A 16,487-nucleotide genomic window follows, 5' to 3' on the forward strand; every position below is an offset into this window, starting at 1 on the left:
TGTTACACACACACACACACACACACACACACACACACACACACACCCAAATGAAAAACTATTCTTAGCGTCGTGAGTGGAATGTGGCCTCCCTTTCCCCCACTACTGTATCAAGGCTGCAGTTGACAATTAGTGGGTATTTGGAATGCAGAATGAATGAACTGGACCTTGGCCTGGAAGCCCACAGCCACTCTAGTACTCTTGTTTTAAGTAGTCAACAATGCAAGAGCATGTGCATATTTTTGTCATTGTTCTTGTTATTGCTTGTGTTTTGTTTTTCAAGACGAGGTTTCTCTGTGTAGTCCTGTCTGTCCTGGAACTCCTGGCCTCAAACAGAGATCCTCCTGCCTCTGCCTCCCGAGTGCTGGGATTAAAGGCTTCACCGCCTGGCCTAGAACATATGTATCTGAAATCCGACTCTGTGCTAGGTGGATTTAGTAAGACTGTATTCAGTAAGCTTACGGAATTTAATACTCTTCATTATAACCAAGAGGGTTCCTGTTATTTTCCTATTTCATTTATAAATGTTAGATGCTAAATACCACCTCCACCTGTCCCCTCGGTGCTGGAGAGTGACCCTGGAATCTTGAGCACATTAGGCAAGTGCCCCACCACTGAGCTACACACCCAGGCCCTGGAACCTGCACTCAACGCCCTCACTAGACAGAATTCTAACAAACCCGAGCAGGAAAACCCAAGTTCAGGGTCACCTCATCTGTCTCTCTTTTCATGCAGTGAGCCAGAAGGACATCCTTGTGCTCCAGCTCTCGTTCCAGATCCACCTGGAAAACAGAGCAAATCAGAAAAGTGTTTCTTCAGGCCAAGGGGCCAGGCAGGCCAGCGGCTGCAGCGTCCTGACCTGCTGGTAACTGGCATCCGAGAGTTTGCGGAGTGCATCTTCCAGCTTGGCCTGCTGCTGCTGAAGGAGGCGGTCCTTCTGGCCCAGCTCTTTCTGCAACGGAGATAAGCTGTCAGAGGTGTGGCAAACAAGGACATCAAGTGGTTCACACTCTGAGACCTACCCTGTGAAAAGAAGAGCCTCAGGCACACAGGCTTTCTTCACTCTATACCTGGAAGGCTTTCTGCACTCTAACAGTTTTATAGGGTGCCAGGATTCTTAGAAAGGCCAAAAGGGAGCAAACTGCCTATAGGAGGGCTGCTATGGGCCATTCTTGCTACTGAGATAGAGGTGAGCCTGCCACTGACTGTTCCCACGTTCCTGTGCTGTGCTCCTTCCCAGACATGCTATCTATGCTTCAGAGCTAATGGAAAGATTTCCTACCAGAGAGCAAAGACAGCTGAATATGGAAGTACTCTCTGAGCATCAGCTAACAAGGGCTATTCACAAAAAAGTTGTTGGGAGGGTGTTTCTTACTTTATATTCTCCTACTAGCCGGTTCCTCTCATCTAGCTTCCTCTGTAGATCCACCTGCAAAGGGAAGAAAGTGAATTCAGTGGCATGGAGGTGTTGCATGCCACCCCTCAGGGAAACCAGCCACTTGGTAACAAGAATCAACCACCGTTACGGGATACACGGCACAGAGAGGGTGGGCTGGGACGAACGCACACACCAGCTCGCCATGTCTTTTAAGCAGACTGTGGAAACACAATTTGACTTTAGTGTTCTCCAAGCTGAGTCAAGGCCCATCCAGGATGCTGTAGGCTTAGGTGCTGTGACCTAAGAGCAGAAATGAGTCTTATGGGAATAAAAATAACTATAGACATGGAAGGTAGGCACCCAGGAGCAAAATAAAGAGACTATGAGGGCAGACTGAACAGCACTCCACATAGCATCCTAGGTGACTAATGGGCTCTCTGAGGTCATTGGCCACACATTTACTCACGTTCTGGTTGTGCAGCTCATCCTTGTCCATATTTGCCCTCAGAAGCTCTTGCTTGAGCTGAAGAACAGATGAGTCCTGCTGAGTCAACCTCTGTTGCAAGGCATCCTGGGGGATAAGGACACCCACTATTGCAGCCTTGATCCATCACCCGGCCAGATAGTGGGGTTGGCAGAGCTGGTGGGAGAACTTTCCTGGTCTATCCTTTTGTGTCTTTAAACTGTTTGAATGTTATTAACCATTCCAACATTGCTCCTTTTTCTTTTTTTCCTAAAAAGGGCATCCTTTTGAACCGAGAGAGTGCTTTCACACAGAGAAAATCAAGGTGGCAGAGAGGCATGCGACAGCCCCATGAGTCACAACTCCGAGACACAGGCCTCAGCAAAACAAAGATGTCTTCCTCAGCATGTCTCTACCCACCACAAAGGCCTTTCTAGACCCCTAGCACCAAGTCTGTTAAAGACTCCTAGGAAATCCCAATAGTCCCCAACCCGAGTACCTGGCTCTCAACACTTACTAATAGATCCCTCTACCTCACAGAGGCTTACAAAACATAAAATAAAAAGGAGAAAGAATTGAATGTCTTCCTTTTACCTTTATCCCCTGCAAGTTTCTGGCGTCCTGTTTGCATTTCAGCAGCTCTTTCTATAAACCAAACACAGTGAGATCAGATGGTGGCATCTGAGTTGCTTCATAAGCATTACCTCATTCTGTCAGCAAGAAGACAAAACCCAGTTGGTCATTCCATGAAGATTAACCCATTAGCTGTGGCACAAAGCAGATGGAGTCCTGAGAGCTGTAAAGGCTGACCCTTGGAGACAACACTAAGACCCCTCTGTCCTCTGCGGCACCCACTGCTGAGCTGCCCAGGTAGAGAAGACTCGTGCTGAGAAAGAAGACACCCCATCCAGCCCCAAAGGCTCTCTACCAACAGGAAAACCTGACCACATCATCTAAATCTCCACTAAATACATGATATGCCTGTGTCTGCTGTTGTTGAATAGTTATTTCGATTTCATTTAACTTCAACAAAGGGTTGGCATGCTTCTGATTCTCCAAAGAGCTCTTGTTCTTTGTGGACTGGGGCTATTGTTCTTTGTGGTCCAAACAAAAATGAATTTGGTTTTATAATAGAAAATTGAGTAATGAAATTTCCATATGTATGACTGCAACTAAAAAGAGGGAGTTGAGGAAAGCAATGCCTGTTACGTGACCTGGGCCCATCTCTAGCTACTATGTCACAGAGATGACTCAAATTAGCATATCTGAAATTGGGTTCTAACCTGGCTCTAACAGATGGGCTCAAAAGTTATCACAAATGCAGGTCTGTGTGTGTGTGCATGCACACAAGCATATTTCTGGGGAGATATGCTCAGTCATAATACTCCACCACTAACCTATATGCCCTAGTTACATACCTAGGACTCAATTCTCTTGTTTTTTATTTTATTGTGGTATCAGAGTTGCAACAGCGCCTTGCGCATACTAGGCAAGTACTCCACCACTGATCTATAGCCCCAACACTGACTCAAAATTAAAACAAACAGACAACCCCCCAAAACAACAGCAACAACAAAAGTACTGACCTAGAAGAAATCTGGAAAATATTTTAAAAAGCCGCACTAATATTGCACACACTCCCCCTCTCTTGAGGTAGGTTCTGACTATGGAGTTCTGGTTGGCCTGGAACTCAGCGTGTAGATCAGGCTAGACTCTAATTTATGTACCACCATGCCCAGTCCAGACTCACCTTTTTCTCTCAAATCAAAAAGAAATACAGAGCTAGGCATGGTGGCACACATCTTTAATCCCAGCACTCTGGAGGTAGAGGCAGGCAGAGGCAGGTGAGTTTGAGCCCAGCCCGGTCTACAGAGCAAGTTCCAGGACAGGCTCCAAAACTACACACTATACAAAGAAACCATGTCTCAAAACATCAAAAGAGAAAATGAAATACAGAAATATTTCAAACAACAGAGAGGTACCCCCAAAATAACACAGAAAACTACTATATAGCATTAAGATTAAAAAGGTGTCACCACTGTGACGCAGGAAAGACCTAACCCAGGTAAGATTCAGCTAGCTCCCTGGCACTGCATCACTTTTCCTTCCTAGAATTGTCCCTAAGCTGGCATGTTATATTCCCACAATTCTTTTCAAAGGGTGAAAATGTACATACATGTCCTGTCCTACCTTGAGGTCTTGATTCTCCTCCATACTCTGATCCAGACGGCTTCGGATTATAATCTGAATGTAAGACAAAGATGGCCATGCACTTGTACTGTTGAGTTCATAGACCATTCATTCAACAAATACTCATTGAGCACCTACTAGAAACCACTTCCGTACTGTGAACACATGCCCTCTGATATAAGCATATGCCAAAACGCATAACATAAAACAATATGGATGAAGTCTAGGGTAAGTGTGTGTGTACTGGGAGGAGATGGAGTCAGGGAAGAGATGAAGTTGAAAAGGAAAATGGGAGCCAGACCATGAAGGGCCAATGAGGCCAATGGGGGAATTAATATATATATATATATATATTTGTTTTTAAGTATTTATTTTTATTCTTTTTAATTATGTGCAGCTGTGTGTGTCTGCCTAGGTGTATGTGCATGTATGTGAGTGCAGTAGCCTGGGAGGCTAGAGGTAAAAAAATCGTACTCTTAACCACTGAGCCATCTCTCTCCAGCCCCATCTGTGAAAAATTTTATACAAAGGGAAGACAACAAAATTATCCTTAAATTATTCTTGTAATTTTATTGAAAATGAAGAAGAGGTTAGATTCAGCAAAGCCTGTTGGGAGGTTGCTAGGATATTGGCTAAAGGCCCACACTAAGTAGCAGTTGTGGAAATGGAGACACTGGCCATGAGGGGAAGATCAGAAGGAATTCAAGGATGCTATCTGGGTTTCCGTTTGGGGCACACATACAGAAGGACCAAGAGACTCTGTGGTTACATAGAGGATAGAAATACTTCGTTGAGGACACACTGAAACTGAGGACACACTAATGGAGACTACGAGCAAGCAGCTGTGTGTGCACCCACAACTCTACAATTCTGCAGAGCAATGAGAGTTGGAAATCCATCTATGAGAAGCACATAGGGAGTGAGTGAGGACCTGGAAGGCAGATGACACTGCCCAGTGACTGTAAGACTGGTCCAAGATGCTGAGACGCATGCGCATCGTGATGTAGAGAAAAGAAAGGCTTCAGGGGCCCGACCGTAAACTGCAGGGGAGTAGGGCCTTAAGTATCTTTGGTCAGTATCATATCTCTAGCACCTAGGACCAGTGTCTGCTCAAAGAGTCAGCATTTGCTGGACATCTGTTGATTGAATCAATGAAGAAACCAGGAAGGAGTAACCAAAACGTGGACAAACTCCAGGAGTCAGGAGGGAGTATTTCAAACAGGTGAGGTCAAGTGTGGAAACAAGCCAGGCCCAATAGCGAGCCACAAACATGGAGCTTACCAGTTGTTCCTCGGGATTGACTCCTGGTTCACAGAGGGCCAAGGGTCTTTCCTGTTCATCTTCAGGTAAGGATCCATTGAGTAGTAAGGCCTGGATAAACCACAAAGCGAGGAAGAAACTGAACTCCCTGTGACCTGATCCAGTCTAGAGCCAGGCTTGGTAAGTTCACCACAAATGGAAATCACCAGATAACCGGTTCCTGAAGGAAGCCAGATGATAACCTCTGGTTATTTCCAAGGGCCCTGATTGTGCACAGCTCCTTTTAGGGGTCTCTGTTACAGGTCCCTTCCCCCAATTTTAAACGGAGTCTCATGTATCCCAGGCTGGCTTTGAACAGCAGAGGATGGCTTTGAACTTCTGATCCTCCCGTCTCTACCTCTCACATACTGGGATTTCAAACATGTACCACCATGCCTAGTTTACAACACGATAAGGATCAGACCTAGAACCCCATGCAAACTACAAAGGCACTGTACCAACTGAGCTACACTCCAAGCCCCATGGATCATTTTCATATTTCTGGATACACACAGACCCTCTGCTCTGAGAATTACTAACAAACCTTCCCTTCAGAAGTGTCCAAACACATTTCAAGCTAGAGTTGTTCAAACACAGCTCTGCCAGCAGAAAGGGGATCTAAACTCAGCATGGAATCATCCTGGCTCAGGGATGTGCATTACAATAAACTGTTTGAAATCCATTGAAAAACTCAGCCTTGGGACCGTTTGCTCTTTGTTTGTTTGTTTTAGTAATTCTGCATTTTCACCCCCTAAGGCAACATGAATAGAAGAAAGAGAAATCTTTACAGAGATGGCCTCGTTCATTTCAACTCCAGGCTGTTTTTCATTAGTGTATTAGTGAGGACAAAGGAGGCAGATAGAGCCTGAAGCTCTGGAAGCTCAGGCTTTGGGGCCCTGGGACGCTGCCTCTCCCCAGAACCCACACCTAACAAGGTATTCATAGTTTGTGATCTCACCCTTTCCCCCTTACGTTTTATTTATTTTGAAATTTGTTTTTTATTATTTATTGACTGATTGATTGAGATAGGATCTTACTATGCAGCCCTGGCTGGTCTGGAACTCACTATGAAGCCCAGACGGGACCCAAACTCAGAGAGATCCATCTGCCCCTGCCTCTGCCTTCATGCAACAACTCACTCTGACAAAATTTATTTTTATTTTTAATGTCTCTGTGTGGGTTTGTGCACATGAGTTCAGTGTCTACGGAGACCAGAAGAGGGTGTTGGACAGCCTAGATATGGAGTTACAGTTCTTGTCTCCCTGGGGTGCTGGGACATGGACTCAAGCCTTCCGTAGAAGAACATGCTCTGAGAACATGCTCTGAACAGCCGAGCCATCTTTCTGGTGTTATTAGTATTAAGCATATTTGTGTGTATGTGTGTGGGTGTGTGAGAGTCATGGGACACATGGGGAAGTCAGAGGACAACTTTCAGGTGTCAGTTCTTCCCTTTCACTATGTGGGTCCCAGGGATCGAACTCAGATCCTCAGGCTTGGCAGCCTGTGCCTCTGCCTGCCCAGCCATCTCACCAGCCCAGAATCCTATTCTAAAGCAATGTCCAGCATACTTTAGGCCCCTAAATTTGGAGATCTGCCTGCTTGGGTAGGTATTATGAGATGTATCAGGTGAGTTAAAGATGGGAAATTCTGTCCTTATTTGTCACAGTTTTGTTTCAACTTGAAAGACAGAATCAGAGGTTAAATAAAACGTCTTTTAGTAAATATAACACAAACTCATCATACATGATGAAATGTTTTAGAATCCAGCCAACGGTTCCTCTACTAAACACTAATAATAATGTTTGAGAAAAATCAAATGAACTTGGTTTTCCCATGGAGTCATGGTGAGAGGGATGAGTGGGCAGGCACACAGCCCCGGGGCTGCAGGGGACTGCAGAGCAGGGGCCTCAGACACCGGGGACCTCAGACACCGGGGACCTCAGACACCAGGGACCTCAGACACCAGGGACCTCAGACACCAGGGGACTGCAGAGCAGGGGCCTCAGACACTGGGGACTGCAGAGCAGGGACCTCAGACACCGGGGACCTCAGACACTGGGGACCTCAGACACCAGGGGCCTCAGACACCGGGGGCCTCAGACACTGGGGACCTCAGACACTGGGGACCTCAGACACCAGGGGCCTCAGACACCAGGGACCTCAGACACCAGGGGCCTCAGACACTGGGGACCTCAGAGACCAGGGGCCTCAGACACCAGGGGCCTCAGACACCGGGGACCTCAGACACCGGGGGCCTCAGACACCGGGGGCCTCAGACACCAGGGACATCTCAGAAATAGTAACCCCAGGGGCAGATTGTTCAATGGTCTCTAATTATGGCATACTAATAAGTCACAAATCCTGGATGTGACTTGGCATACAACTTGTTCATCACTGAAAGAGTTAAGAAGTCCAATGGATGCTGGGAGCCCTTTTATGTTCTTCAGTGAGACAGAATCCTAATTGTCGTCATGTGACAGTGAATTAAAACACCTCTGTTCAAAAGGAAATATTAGGATGTTGTTTTTCTGTCTGTCAGCTTTCTTTCTTTTTTATTTTTCTGTTTCATCAGTCATTGAATTTCTCCCAAACTAAGGAATGCAAATCAAAGAGAGCCAAACTGATAGCTACCCATGCTTTGTTCACATAACGCAAATTGTCCCGGGGGGGGGGGGGGGGACACCTGGTTAAGTAAGACCCCCCAAATACATTTCCTATTAAAACAACAACAACAAACCATTAAGATATTCCTTACTGAGTGACAGAAAGGAATCCAACAGATTTTTTTAAAAAATTATTTTAATACAGAGTAAGAAGAAGACACCAGCAATTTCTTGGGGAATGTTTAAGAGGATGTAAACATTCCTCGAATCGGTGTGGGTTCCTAGGGCACACATTATGCAAATTGTTTTACCAAAGCACCAATCTCCTTTCTTCTTTAGGAACCTTTTGTGTCCCCCACCCTGTTGCAGGCTGGCTGGGAGCACGCCCTCCACCGCCTGCCAGAGCCTCACACATAATGTAGGCTTTGTTTATGTGTCCATAAATATTTCACAATTCAAAACTGGTGCGGTTCCCAGCACCGACAGAATGGAATATTCCTAGGCAATTTCAGGGTCCATCGGCACACTACGAGGGAGAACTCCTCCAAACAGAGGATCGAGGGGGTCTTAGGGTGGGCTCTATGTCAAGTGGGTCAGTCAGTCTCTGGGGGAGATTCCCCCCGTGATAGCGGTGTTAGCGCAGGTATAGGAACAACTGAAGGGCTTTGTTGTTCAAGGAAAACCTCTGCTAGCAGATTGCTTGCCTTGGTATCAGTTGCTGATATGTTAGGAGGGAGTCAAGTCCCTCCACTAGACTCAAATGGAAACCTGGTGGTATTAGTGCCTCTTAAACCTTTCTGCTGCTGAATTCCTGAGAGACAGTCTTCGCTATAAGTTGAAGTTGCAGGTCTGTAAGAGTAGAGAAGATACCTACCTACAAAACGGGTCAGCCAGAGCCCCTGAGCTTGCACAAATCGTAACAGCTGGACTGTAAACAAGGGTTCCAAAGTCCACTTAAAACATTCACAAATAAGGAATTTTCGCTCTCTGTGTACTACTCACGCACAACTAAAATCAGGTTCTTTTTTCTTTGCCAATTGATACTACCGACTTGAAAGGAATAATTAGCTAGGGCACCGAGAACAAACTGCAAGGAAAGAGTTACCTGTAGTCCTGAAATCATTTTCTTTGCTTCCTCCATTTCTTTTTCTAAATGTTCTTGTTGCTCCAGTAGCTGTTCTTCCCATGTGGCTTCCAGGTACGTTCCCGGGCTCCCAGGCCTCCAGTCCCGGGACAATGGAGAGCCTGTCTCGTCTGCGAAATGAAAGGTGGGAGAATAGTCCATGTTGAAGAAAAGCGATTTCTGGCAGACAGGGGCTCAGAGTACTTCACAGGTTCAGGTCACCTGCCTTCTGAACCTGTCTGCACAGACAAACAGGACTGTCCACTAGGTGGAGTTGTGAGACACAAAGAACTGGCTGTTAACTGGGGTACCAGGCTCGGGAAAGCACAAACCCTGTTGGGAGAGTCCACCCTCTTAAGCCTTACCCTGGGGAGCAGCAGGGCTCCTAGAGCCCCTGCACACTCATAATGGCACACAAAGATCTTACTCCCAGCTCCCTGGAACGACATTCCTAGAGTCTGATTTATAAGTAAAGGAACTGTCAGACACAGATGACAGTCACCAATCCCTTTTGGTGACTCTGGAACTTTGGACAGGAGACGGGGTCACCCAACCCTGTGCTGGCTGGTGTTTGCTAACTTGACACACACCTAGATGTACCTGGGAAGAGGAACCACAAATGAGAAAACACCTCTATCAGATTGCCTGCAGGGCGTTTTCTAATTACTGATTGGTGTGAGAGGGCCCAGGCCATGCCTGGGCAGCTGGTCCTGGGATGTATAAGGATCCAACTGAGTAAGCTGCGTGCCTCCATGGTTCCCACCCTGAGCTCCTGCCTTGGCTTCCCCTCATAATGGACTGCAATCTTTAAGCCAAATCAACCCTTTCCTCCCCAAGTCGCTTTTGGTGGTGGTGGTGGTTTGTTTTTCCCAAAGCCATGGAAACCCTAACTAGGACAAACCCATTCCTTTCACCCCTTTGAGCCACAACTGAATCCTTCTCGCACAGCATCCTGTGAGTCATCCTGAAATAAAATTAGTAAAGTGAACTCACAAAACTTTAATATTACTCCCTGGTTTATTTCCTTGTCTTTAAGACCTCTTTGCTCTGGTGTCCTTGTCTGCTTTATAGTAATTACACACATCATCATGTAATGTGCACTACAGAATACAGATGGCTGTGGACTGAGCAAGCTTCTTTACTTCTAAGAAGTGCATAGTAAATCATGTGAGTTGTGGTAAAGATTAAAAGAGGTAAAACATGAAGGACCCAGTAGTATCCGATAGCAAAAGTGCTCAGTAAATACTCCCTCTCTCTCCACAGCCTGAAGAGATTCTGACTCCACAGGTGACTCTTTTGTTTTTCCGGTTTTGAGACAAGTCTCACTGTAGCCCAGGTTGGCCTGGAATTCAATAGGTAATCTAGTTGGCCCCGAATTTGTGATCTACCATCTCCTGAGTGCTGTGGTTACAGATGTGCACCACCACTCTCCTGAGTGCTGTGGTTACAGATGTGCACCACCACTCTCCTGAGTGCTGAGGTTACAGATGTGCACCACCACTCTTCTGGGTGCTGTGGTTACAGATGTGCACCACCACTCTCCTGAGTGCTGAGGTTACAGATGTGCACCACCACTCTCCTGAGTGCTGAGGTTACAGATGTGCACCACCACACCCAGGCTCTGACCGACTGGTACAAATGCTTGACGGGAAGCCGAGGAAAGACAGATCTGTTTCAGATTTTCTTTTGTGGGGTTCAGTTTCGTTGCAACCCTTATGGATGAGTGGACTTCAGCCTAACACTTGTACTTTGTCTTACTCATGTTTTTTTTTTTTTTTTTTATGATTAAGTAGGGGGAGAAAAAAAAAAGAAGAAGATAAACGAGACAGACTCAAAAGTTTAAACAAAGAGAATTCTGTGGTCCTTTTCTGTAGCCCTCATACCAAGACCTGTTCTCTGTTTCATGTTCTCATGGGCATTTTGGTTCAAACTATGTCTTCCTGGCTCCAACCTAAGTTAGTGAAGAACCAAAATTGTCTTCACAAAATGGAATTATAACAACTATTTATAATTTTTTATAAGGCTTCTGACTGCCCCAATGTCATTTCCTAATTCATAGGCAGTCAGCTAAGGGAGGGCTGCTGTGAGCTTTTTTGACAGCTCAGTACCAGAAAGGACATTATGTATGGGGATAACTACATTAATTGACTCAAAGGCATTAGAGCCCTCTCAAGCTGACCCTGACCCTCCATGCACAGATGGTGAAGACAGACACAGTCCAGAAGCCTAAAGTAGATAGCTACTCAAACCCTCTGAAGTCTTCATGCTAAAACCCTTCCCTTGAAGCAACCCAGGCAGGTGGGCAGGTGGTACCTGTTCTGTTCTCTATTCCTTCAGAGGGAATAATCACAAAATCGGCCTTTTCCTCTGACTGGGTTATAATGGATTCACTCTTTGCACTGTGGATTGGACTGGGTGAAGTCAGACTGTGAGCAAACAAAAGAGAAGGGAAACAATTATCAACAGTTATATAGAAGTCAACTTTCACAATTCACCCCACAGATAGCTTATTCATACCATGCCTAATGTGGTACTTAGCTCACAACTAGAACAAATGTTTGTTGAACAAATGAAATAAATGTGGAATAAATAAACGGTAAAAACCTAGTCCTAGGGAGTATTTTCATGTTACTTAAAGATTATTTTACATTTTAACTATGTGTATGTGCATACGGCCTTGGTGGTTGGGGGCAGTGTACAGGTGAATGCAGACACCCACAGAAACCAGACAAGGATGTTGAATTCTCTGGAGTTACAGGCGGTTGTGAGCTGTTCTAGGTGCCGGGAACTGGACTTGGAACCTCTTTACCTTTGAACCATCTCTCCAGCACCCCAGGGAGTCTCTTCTACAATAAGACTGCCTTCAAGGGACCAGAGAGATGGCTCATCAGTTAAGGGTACTGGCTGCTCTTCCAGAGGTTCTGAGTTCAATTCCCAGCAACTACAAGGTGGCTCACAACCATCCATAATGAGATCTGGTGCCCTCTTCTGGCCTGCAGGCAGAACACTGTATACATAATAAATAAATAAATCTTTAAAAATAAAAAAAAGACTTCCTTTAAGCATAATTGATTGAAATGAGAGTTACCAGAATAGGCAATATGCTAGCTATTTATTTATTTATTTATTTATTTATTTATTTATTTATTTATGGTTTTTTCAAGACAGGGTTTCTCTGTGTAGTTTTGGTGTCTGTAGAACAGGCTGGTCTCTCGAACTCACAGAGATCTGCCTGGCTCTGCTTCCTGAGTGCTGGGATTAAAGGTGGACACCACCACCCGGCTCAATAAGTTATTTTTTAAAAACCCAGGTTTTTTGTTGTTGTTTGCTTTGTGGTATCCACCACTATCGATTCCTAGGCCCATGTTCAGAGGGTGACTGGCTGTGTGTCATTAGCTTTTGGAGCTGGATCAAAATCATATTTCCAATGATCTGAGTCTTCACAGGCAACCAGGGAGCAGCTCTAAGTTAATCCCCAAAGGGGAGTCACGGCAGGAGACAGTTTGGGGGTAGAAAGTGCTAGTGTGATTGCAGTGCCAGGCTGGGCAGAGGGGCAGTAAATTACCCCCAGGTGAGCCAGCAGATGGTAAGAAGAGAGGGGGCTGGAAAGGTGGCTTACTGGGTAAGAAAGAGCACTTACTGCTTTTACAGAGGACCCAGGGTCAGTCTAGAACCAACACAGTGGCTCACGACCATCTGCAACTCCAGTTCCATGGCATCTGACACCCTCTTCCAACCTCCACAGGCACCAGGCATGCATGTGGTGTATAGACATACAGTGAAGACAAAACACTCATACACATAAAATAAAAAATAAGTCTTCAAAACAATAAGAAGGGGCACTAGGAGAAAATATGCTAGCAGCAGCTGGGTCAAAGTTCACTTGATTAGCTCTTCCTGAAGATTTATTATTTTTATTATTATTTGCCATGGCTTCATATTTTCAAATTATCTTGAGACACCTTTCAATAATTCCTGTGTTCTCATGTAGCTTTGAGAGGAACTGTTCAGATTTTCAGGGAAGCAGATTTCCAATCTTCCCTTGGACAAGACAAGATGGGAACATGAGGGTAATGATTCTGTCTACCAGGGAGAGTCTGGAGAGTCCTTTCTCTTCATGCTGCTCTATGAGAACATCAGCATGAACACAATCTCAGGGCTGTGGAGTCTACGGCTCAGCCCCCTCCTAGGAATTCTTTCCAAATCTATCACCCAGACAACAGTGAAAATGTCTAGGATTCACTGACCCCCTTAATGTGCCCCTGAAGTCTCTCGGGCTAATCCTTACAACCACAAGCAGAAGTTAACATTTCCTCTTCCCACAAACCAGAGGAAAACTAGAAACAAGTACAGTGTAAGCAGCCAGATTTCAAAAACTGCAGACTAGTGTCTCCCCAGCGTCCACAGCTGAAGAACTTTGGTGGGAACGGTCTCAATTAGTACTATGTCTTCATCTTTCTTATAAGCTGCTTTTCGACAGCTGGAGGTGTGCAGGTCAAGGGAAGTGAGGGGTAGCAAGTACTACTTAGAAATGTTGAGTGTTTCCTGGGACTCTCTTAGCTAATTTCACTATGTAGGCAACCTGACCTTCAGGCCAACGTTGAGTTCACAGCTAGGAAGGCTCTCATGTAAAGGGGCTGTGTCACTGATAAGGAGTGATTTATGAATGCTCCGTCCCCAGCATTTACCTCTTACAAAATTGGGAATCTGGGTACATAAAGCCGTTGTCAGCCACCCCTCTTCCTCAGCTGACAAGGTGCTATGGATAACAAGTCCCACTGCCAGCATCTGGCTGGACCACAGGAGGGATGTGTGAGACAGAGCAGAGGGAGGACGTAATGGGGATCTGCGATGCCAATGCCGAGAAAAGGCTTTCCTAAAAGCACAGACGCATGCTCAGTTCCACCTCTCCCCTCCAAGTAAGTTGCCTCCCATATAAGGGCAGAAGGAGGCGGACGTCTGGATATCCAACCACACCGGGGGTGTGGCAGAGCAGGCAAAGGAAAACAACATTTCTTTTTCTTGAAACGAGGCTGCCAGGAGGTAAGACCAGGAAACTAGATGGCTAAAATAAAAAACCCGGAGGGAGGAAAATCCTGGGGCATGTGTCAGAGCAGTAAGACCCTCCTAGAAGAGGAAGGCGTTTTAAATTCTCGGCCTCAGGTCAGAGAAAAGTATCTTCATGCTAATTAATTGTAAGACTTGGGCTCCTCCCTAACTAGCTTAAAAGTCATACTTGACAAACAAATAATCCCTATTTATCATAATCCTCTCTGAGGTCAGAGAACTGCTGATTACAAATAGGTCCTACCCATACATTTCTTAATCTCATATCTCATCGATATTAATTTATCATACCAGCAAACCCCAACAAAGATACTGCCAAATTAAACACATCTTTTAAAAAAAAAAATGGATAATAGACGAAGAGTCCCATCGCCCCTGGAGTCGGCTCCAAATTCCTAAAATCACTCTATTTTGTAATGCTAATCCCAGACCAGCAGCCTGTTCTCACCGAATAGCACACCCAATCACGTCTTGTCCCCAGCCAACCACGTCCCCCTCGTCCTGGCCCTGCTTCCCCCTCATACTGGCACCTCAAGAGCCAAAGTGGCTTCAGCTCACCATTTGACCTGTGTCCCTCCCATGGTCCCCTCTTGGCTCCGGCTTCAGCAAGCCTGCTTCCCAGGGTGAGGTGGGAGGCTCAGAGTCACATCGCTCCTAAATTCTCGCAAGTCCCCCCCGCTCGGGGACTCGAAGAAAGACTCCAGGGATCCGCCAGCGTCTCCGGAGAAAGTAGGAAGGGGCAGAGGTGGGTGTCCTGGCCCCGGGGACCGGGATGCTCCCGGGGGTGAAGCGCGCTGTCCCAGCCGCTCAGACTCCGCCGCAGCCAAGCCTGGGTGGAAGCCTCCTCCCATCGCCAGCGGCCGATCGCTGGCAGCTGTATCTCCTGTATCTCCGTCCCTGCCGCCGCACAGCTCCGAGCATTCCCCCGGGCGGCGGCATCTCAACCCATCTCCCTCGGGGCGAGAGGCTCCAGTGGCTCCCGCTGAGCGTCGAGTGGAGTCCGGCGTGCTGTGCTCCTGCTCAGCGCCGCCTTCTGATCCCTCCCTTCCCGTCCCCTTCTCCCCCACGCCACCCCCTCCCTCCCCGCCTCTTCCCAGGCTGTCACACGCGGCCAGGCAGCGCCGGGCTTCGACCCAAGCGCCGCTGCCTGCTCTGGGCAGAGAGGTAGGGGTGCCGGCCGAGGCCGGGGCCAAGGGCGCGGTCCGGAACCGGCGGGGCCGACGGTGACCAGAGCCCAGAAGCGGCGGGGGATGGGCAGGCAGCGCGGTAGCAGAACCCCGTGGTTCTGAGCATGGTCCTGGTGCCGGGGAGAGCAGCAGCGAAGACGCTGCTGTACCTCTTTGACCCCTCCCTCCTTGGACACGCGGGTCTGAGACTGATCTAATCCCGAGGAGCTCAACAGCAGAAGGGGAGATGTTGGCAGGATCGAGACTGGCGCACCCCCTCCCACTGCCCCCCTTCCCCGCAGCAAACCTGCAGAATGCCCTCCCGTCCCCTGCTCTCACCTTCCTTCCCCTCTACCGGTTCTGCTTAGGTACAGTGAGAGTCCGGCCTGTTTACTAGAGCAACAGGAGGGTAGGGCTTTGCTAGGGCATCCTTAAAAAGCAGCTGGGGAGGCAGCAGGGAAGACACCATAGGATATCTCTCCTATCATCGCAGCTATACCCCACCCAAAGCTGCAGCATCTCCAACATTCCTGGTTCTTCCAGGGGTTCCAGGGTCAATAGGTGCCCAAATGGAAGTGGGCAAATGGCAGAACCTGCTAGAAGCCCTCTCCTCTCCCGAGGGGTCAGTGAAGAAACAGGCAGAGTGCTGACTCTATCCCAAAGACCACGGCAAAATCGGGAAGGGGAGGAAAACAGAGAGGGAAATGTAATCTATGACACATCTCCTACTGCTGCCCTTAGCCCAACACAAGCTGATAGCTAGAAGGCCCCTCACACTGAGCTCACTGCTGCAGTCTGGGTCTTGCCTGGAGGAAGGGAGCAGCCACTCCGAGGAGACTCAAACTCTCTTCCTTTCTCTTTCTTATTCACAGGCACACTCAGGCTCAGCAGAGTCAAAGGCCAGCAGAGATGCAGGAAGCCAAGAGATCTCATTATACAACATAACAGCCTTTGATTCTGTGCTGAGCCAAAGATAGTCCCAGCCACCAGCAAAAAGGCAAAGGTTTAGAGTCTCATTAAAAGCACACCTACTGCTTCACGGTCGAGTTTCTTTGGGGGTTGGTCAAAATGTCTCCTACCTAACTGGATAAAGACGACGTTTACACAAAACTGTTAAGGTACCACATTGAACACTTGGAAATGTTTAATGGTGAATTGTCTGTAATAGATCCATGTCAGAAATAGAAACTGCACCCAT

The 16,487-nt window shown here is 47.1% G+C and overlaps 1 protein-coding gene and 1 long non-coding RNA gene across 8 annotated transcripts in view; one reads left to right on the plus strand and one right to left on the minus strand.

Moving 5' to 3' along the window:
- Dixdc1 (DIX domain containing 1) overlaps positions 1-16,487 on the minus strand; it is a 90,320-nt gene that overhangs the window by 28,463 nt on the left and 45,370 nt on the right. For 6 of the 7 annotated variants that reach the window (XM_036192867.1, XM_036192868.1, XM_036192866.1 and 3 more), the window contains 9 exons: positions 11,370-11,482; positions 9,039-9,187; positions 5,313-5,402; positions 4,032-4,085; positions 2,436-2,486; positions 1,845-1,949; positions 1,376-1,429; positions 860-952; positions 711-782 (listed from right to left, as the gene is read on the minus strand). In XM_036192867.1, coding sequence (XP_036048760.1) covers positions 711-782; positions 860-952; positions 1,376-1,429; positions 1,845-1,949; positions 2,436-2,486; positions 4,032-4,085; positions 5,313-5,402; positions 9,039-9,187; positions 11,370-11,482 — 781 coding nt within the window. Of the gene's footprint in view, positions 1-710; positions 783-859; positions 953-1,375; positions 1,430-1,844; positions 1,950-2,435; positions 2,487-4,031; positions 4,086-5,312; positions 5,403-9,038; positions 9,188-11,369; positions 11,483-14,681; positions 15,167-16,487 lie in introns of those variants that run through there. The other variant, XM_036192872.1, reaches the window with a different exon arrangement.
- On the plus strand, positions 14,031-16,328 carry LOC118587143. The gene is made up of 2 exons (XR_004945432.1): positions 14,031-14,099; positions 16,162-16,328. It is a non-coding gene; the product is annotated as an uncharacterized LOC118587143 (long non-coding RNA).

Source organism: Onychomys torridus, chromosome 7 (genome assembly GCF_903995425.1).
Source record: "Onychomys torridus chromosome 7, mOncTor1.1, whole genome shotgun sequence".
Classification (NCBI taxonomy): domain Eukaryota; kingdom Metazoa; phylum Chordata; class Mammalia; order Rodentia; family Cricetidae; genus Onychomys; species Onychomys torridus.